The sequence below is a fragment of the Hibiscus syriacus genome, unplaced genomic scaffold (assembly GCF_006381635.1).
Source record: "Hibiscus syriacus cultivar Baekdansim isolate YM2019G1 unplaced genomic scaffold, ASM638163v2 tig00110548_pilon, whole genome shotgun sequence".
Classification (NCBI taxonomy): Eukaryota; Viridiplantae; Streptophyta; class Magnoliopsida; order Malvales; family Malvaceae; genus Hibiscus; species Hibiscus syriacus.
Genome location: NW_024062775.1, coordinates 6,154,599 through 6,161,246, shown reverse-complemented (window position 1 = coordinate 6,161,246; position 6,648 = coordinate 6,154,599). Strand labels below are relative to the sequence as shown.

At 32.9% G+C, this 6,648-nt stretch overlaps 1 protein-coding gene across 1 annotated transcript; it reads right to left on the bottom strand.

The window, feature by feature from the left end:
- Window positions 1-2,003: 2,003 nt before the first annotated feature.
- Window positions 2,004-4,990, bottom strand: LOC120130802 (protein CUP-SHAPED COTYLEDON 3-like). The gene is made up of 3 exons (XM_039147958.1): window positions 4,613-4,990; window positions 3,172-3,437; window positions 2,004-2,676 (listed from the first exon to the last, which is right to left on the bottom strand). The coding sequence occupies exons 1-3, from the start codon at window positions 4,779-4,781 to the stop codon at window positions 2,230-2,232; spliced, it is 882 nt and encodes a 293-aa protein (XP_039003889.1). The 5' UTR covers window positions 4,782-4,990; the 3' UTR covers window positions 2,004-2,229.
- Window positions 4,991-6,648: the final 1,658 nt, after the last annotated feature.

The following is a 6,648-nucleotide window of genomic DNA, read 5'->3' as shown; positions in this document are numbered from 1 at the left end:
CGACCTACCCTTGCTCGCTCGCTCGGATGCCCTCGCATAGCTCTCTCGGCTGCCTCGAATGCCCTTGCATAGCTCGCTCGGATGGCCTCGGATGCCCAGCGTGTTGGGACGTGCATGGCACATGCAATCTCTTGTAGCTCGCCGGGAAGGCATGGCGACCTACGGCCAACACTGTAGATTTCACCCTATTTGAGCAATTAATCTGGAGAGTGCATTATCTCGTGAATTAATTTTTTCCAGAACATTATCTCGAAAGTTTTGCCGTCAAGAGTTGCTCCCAGTCTAAGTTCAGTACCCCTTCCTCTATTACATGAGATATGGCACATAGTACCCGTAGGTAGCAAATAGAGTGGTCTTTGACAATTATTATTATGCATGCTTTTTGGAAGGGGTTTTGGTGAAATTGTTGCCACTAAATAGTGATATACGGCCGAGAGAGTGTGGACCACCGCTACCTAGTCATGATCCCCCCTCAAATTGTACACGTGTATGAAGTATGTATGTGAGTATATATATAACGGGTCGGATCGGATTTTGATTAATCTTATTCGAGAAGCATACATTATTTATCCGAATTTGATTTGATTTGAAAAACATATTAAGGTTTAGACTTTGGACTTTAAAATTTGAGAACGTGTGATACAATTAATTATTTTTATCTGAATGCTACGAACTATAGTGGAAAACGTTGGTTTATTTTTGTGATACGAGCCCAATTAATTGGGCCACTATAGGTCTAGCAGACATGTATGAAACGGCCATTAGGATGCAACAAAAGCCTGTTAGAGACTGTGTTTCTAAGCTAAATTTAATGGGCCTAAACTCCTTGAGCCCTGTGATCTATGTCTTAATTTTAGTTGTTTACATACTCATTTTTGTGACTTCCTATATCAACAATCTCATCTCTAAATATTAAAGTTTAATTTCAAGAACTCATTGACTCAGTGGTGATGGGAAATGTTATTCTCACTTGAGGTCCTGGATTCGAGCAACTGTGTATAAAACATGCGTATACGTCGTCAATAATCAAGTAAGATTATTAACAAATATTATCTTGTAATCATCGTACATTATTTAAAAAATAATTTTAATTTAAATCACTTGTTAAGTTATTTAAATAAATTTACATTTATAACGATTGAATATGATTATAATTATATTTACTCTAGATTTATAAAAAAAAACACTACGATATATAAAAAAGGAGACATATAATTACATTATTGTAGATAAGAGATAATAATTTAATTATTAGTTTTCGTACACCAAATAATAATTAATGTTTTCTTGTATAAATATATGTGTATATATTGATTGGATTATATGCATGTGAAGTCCACGTGAGAATGCGTAAATAAATCTAAATATCCTTGAAATTATGGTTATCTATAATGACAATGAAATATAAAAGATATATTTATTTTGTATAATTGTTAACTCTTTATAATTTCATTTGAAGCACACAAACCATTATGAATTACATGTTTAGGGTGGATTTGTTACAATTAAATTTATGTTTAATACAATGATAATACATAATATTATGAATCAAATAATAATAATAGACAAATATACCGGTAAATTAGTATCATTATCGTATTTAACGCGATTCGATTTAATCCATTAGGTCATGTCATGAGGATATAAATTTGGATAAAAAAAATTAAACATATTTAAAATATATATTAGACACAGACTCGAACATTCAATACTTGATACTGTTCGTTGTTGAAGTTTCTAATATATTATACAAGCACGAACCACTCACCTCAATTGTTAAAGGAATCGTTGTTGTTCCCTACAGGTCACGAGTTCGAGCATCAGCGATTACAACAGGGTAATTGAGTGTTCATTATCAGGTGGTTGAGAGTATTAATAACATATATTATTTCATGATTTGAAATGACTCAACCGTCGTTGATTGGATCCTATAATAATATTATTCCTTTCATTTTAAAAAGTCTTCACTTATTTTCATACCAAAATCACTCGAGACTGGTGAATTGAATTAATATATGCATTTATATAAATAATTTTTTTACAAAGCCCACTGTTGTATATAAATATATATAAACCCTAAACTGAGAAATAACACACAATCTTCTAACGTCCCTTTGAATCCTCAAAGGGACGCAAACACCACACCAACATCACAAATCAACAAATTATTGGTAACTTTTATTCTTCTTTTTCCCCTTTTTCTCTTTCTATAAAAGTATTTGATAAAGTTCATAAGAAAATCATACTATTATTGATCTCGAATCTCATGTCATCCGAGTTAGACGCCACGCCATGGATAAGCTCATGATGATCGTGATGGTGATCACCTAAGCTGTTTTCTTCCATGTTCATGTCCCACAAGAACTCGTAATCGTCGTCGACTTTCGAGCTAACTTCATTGCTGCAGTGATTATTGTTGTCGTTGCTGTTGTTGTCGTCGTTTTTTCCCGGGTGGGAATTGTATTGGAGCAGATTGAGCAAGCTTTGGCCATGGGGTTGATGGGGTGGTTTGGTGGGTAAAGAGTTGATTTGTTGATGATACGCACAAGCCATTGTGGTTTGGTCGGTTAAAGAAGGTGCATGAATTGAAGGTTCCAACATCATTGGGGAGCTCAGCCTGTCGCTGTTCTCTCCCCCTTTGCTCTTGTGGAACACTCTACATAAAACCCAGTCTTCCTGTCACACATTCGAAGCGAAAATCGAATAATCAGATGCATATTCGAACGCGAGTCATCCTTTCAACTTAACTCTCGTAACGCTGATGTTGTGTTATGATATAAACTAAGATCACGTAATTTCTTTAAGAAAATACAAACTAATAATATGGTGACATGTACATTAATATTGTCATAATCATATGATAATATATAGTATAACATGATTAAGTACTTGATTATGAGAACACATGAAGATGGAACTAATTATATGTGGACAGCTTGCATATATTATTCCCACTATGCTTTTTCCTTAAGTTTCCTATGAGCAAACACTCATAAATCTATTTTTTCCCTCAAATTCACATACACGTTGGGTGCAATATGTCAACCTCTCTTTACCCTAAATTTCAATCTCTCACTTTCAAAGTCATTTTCAAACAACATACATATGAGCAGACATATGATATGAGTATACAGTTGAAAAGAAAAGAAAAAGGAGAGGAGGAAATGTGACCTTAGGGGGCATATGTGGGGTCTCGAGTCGGAATTCATGCATGATCCAACCCGTTTTGATCCCGTTCGGAGCCCGGTTTCGGTAAAACACTAGAGTCTTTCTCATCCCTACGGTCTCTTGGGTTCTCGGATCGATCACCGTTCGGTCCTTCCCCGTTGCTTTCCAGTAGCCGGATGTGGTTGCTCGATTCGTTCGGAATCCCGTCGCGTACTTCCGGTCACGGAAGCTGAAGAAGTACCACTCGTTTGCGTTCAACTTTGCCACCTCTGTGATTTCATTCCAAGTCCCCCATGCATACACAACATACACAGTTAATCACAAACTTGAATTTACCGTGAGTTTTGGTAAGTCTTTGTCACCTTCTACGAGTTATGCGTAAGAAAGGTAATTAAGGGTGTGTTTGGCTTTACATGCCGGTTTAAAAAGTTTGAACAGTCGAATGATTAGGAGAGAACACGAAGATTGAACAGATTATTCCAAAAAGTGTAGCTTTTATTTATAGGTCACACGTTAATTCCAACACCACACTCAACATTTAGCCATTATGTCACATTTAACTTTCTCTATCATAGCGATATTGACGTGTTACTTATTCGATTAACCATGGCATAGAAAACAGAAAGAGGAAAAAGCAAAGGTAACAGTGTATTCATAAATCGGAAGATATTGAATGTTTAAGTATATTCGATCTTATATTATAAATTCAATTGTTAGATATCTATAAATAGAGTTAACCTGAATCATTTATGAAAACTTGAACATCTCTTACTTGTTTGCGTTACGATGATTTTAGATTATAGTAAAGAAATGTCGATATAATTAATTAGAATCAAACCAAAGGGTGGGGAATCTTATCTTTCTAGTTCTTGCAATGTGCCAAAACAAATGAGAGAAACGAACAAAGAAGCCCTTCCTTACATGATTTAAGAAGTTGGTGATAGCTTACAAAGTCCGAAAAAATAAGATATTATTGGTGGATTCTTATCCATATTATTTACTAGATAAAATTATTAATCAGACTCGAATCTTACTATTTATCGTGACTATTTAACCAAGTGAAACGTATCGATCACATGCCTCACCATGTATATATACATGCATGTGTATAGGTTTCTAAATATGTGTATGTGTGAGTGTAAACACACCAAGTTAAAACCGATGTGCTTCCTTTCCCATCTCTCTTTTTCTCGTCCCATTCTCTCTCTCCTAGAGGAGGAAAAACGTGTTTGTTTTTCAACTATCTCTAACAGCTAACATGGAAGATGACAGTGGCACCGAGGGATGGACGGAGAAGAGAGAGTAAAATCAGTCATTTCTAACATAAAATTATTCGTCCGTTCCTCATAATAGTTGAACTATACCTTCTAATAGCTCAGTTTTCTCAAACCCCAAAGAGAAAAGAGAAGAAGACAAATCTAAAAGGGAACGGTAAGAAACCTACCAGGAAGCTGCCATGGCTCGCATGTATGCAGATCGATCTCGACTAAAGTACCCTTCAACACTTCCTCGTTGGCTATCTTTTTGTAGAGATAATGGCAGACCAATTCTTCGTCGCTTGGATAGAACCTAAACCCAGGTGGCAGTGTTGCTCCAATGTCCCTTAGTCCCATCTTTAAGAAATAAAAAAAAGAAACGAAAAAGGTGGTGAGTTCTTTGGGATCTTTGCTATGAATGAGAAATTTTGAATAAATTTAAGGTAAGAGGATGGGATCAAGATGAACTGAAAGGCAATATTATATGAAAGGGGGAAGGGTTTGTGTTGTGTGGGCATGTATATATATAGCTAGTTTATGATCATGACAAATTAAGTGCCTTTGCCATTTAGAATTTCTTTGCAATATTCTAATTTATATAGGGACCAGCCATGCTTGTATTGCTAGTTAGTTATAATTGGGAAGTTTCAAGAAAAACCAAAGTTGCAAGAAAGCTTAATCTATTTGTTGGGAATTTTAGCATTAATTTGTGGGTAAATTACACATTTTAATATCTAAATTATCAGTTTTTATCCGTTTTAATACTTAAACTTTCATTTTTTTCAAAATCATACCTACCGTCTAGTTTTTATTTTATTTTAGTATCTAACCGTTGAAAACTTAACGTGTTTAGTACCTAAACTATCAGTTTTGGTCTATTTTAATACCTAAACTTTCAATTATTTTTCAAAAATTAACTTTAAATTTTGAATAGGGTACTAAAATGTAACAAAAACTAAATTTTAGGTATGGTTTTGAAAAATTGAAAGTTTAGATACTAAAAGTGTAATTTACCTTGTTTTTAGGGTAAAATATAAAAATGCTCATTGAACTATGTTGAAGTGATTTTTTTGGTTATTGAAGTTTCAATAGTTACAAAACAATCATTAAACTTATTGAGACGTTATAAAATAATGATAAGTTTTGATGAGTTTAATGATCATTTGTAGTATTTCTATAAAGTTTAATGACCATTTTGTAACGTTTGAAACTTTTGTGTTCTTAATATCAGTTCAACATAGTTTAGTTACCATTTGTGTATTTTACCATTTTTATCATGTTAATATTAATTATATTTGTATATGATCAAACTAGAGTATATATAACAATATATAATTACTTCAAAATATATATAATTTTTATTAAGTTAACTATAAAGTGTCATCTGTTTTAAATACATTCAACCATTTGATAATAAACGATCAATCATCATACTACAGAATTGTCGGTGCTCGAACCCTTTAAAAGAAAAAAAATAATTACAATTAAATCAACTAAAATTGAATAATTAATTAAATAAAGTATTATTCATGGTCATTGTCAATTACTTTTGTTTTGATAACAATTCTACTTTATGTAGATTATAAGTTTCATTTACCTTTTGCATTTTTGTCTCCGGTTATTTTGTTTTGACTATAATTTCATGATTTCATTTTTTGGACATATCATAGTGAAAACTCTTTTTTACTCTTCAAAGCGATCAACAAGACAATTTTATTATTTCAGATTTTATTTATTATATTTTTAAACATAAATTATCTCAAATGTCACTAAATTTTAGGGTTTATATCGATTTTATTACTGAATTTTAAATAGATCCGATTTTAGTTTCATGTCCAACTTTATAGTTTTCACTTATTTTTAGTCATTATCTGAAAGCTCATTTTTCAATATCTTTTTGTGGCTACGTTATATATTAATGAACTCGTCTCATAATTCTCTATCACATTATCGGTATAGATTTTTTTTAAATCTTTTGATTTGAGAAGTTTAGGGTGTTTGTTCGGAAATTCAAAGAGGAAAAAATATTCTTTCAAGAAGACGAACAACATACATTAAAAGTAGCCTTGTCGAGTGGTCTTATAAGGAGATCGTATCATTAGAACTTTGAAACTTTAGATGGTGATCAGGTGAAGATTGATATGCAACGACGATCGAAGGAGATAACGAACGGACCAATAATTAATTATTTTTCTTGAAAAAAAACTGGACATATGATTAAATA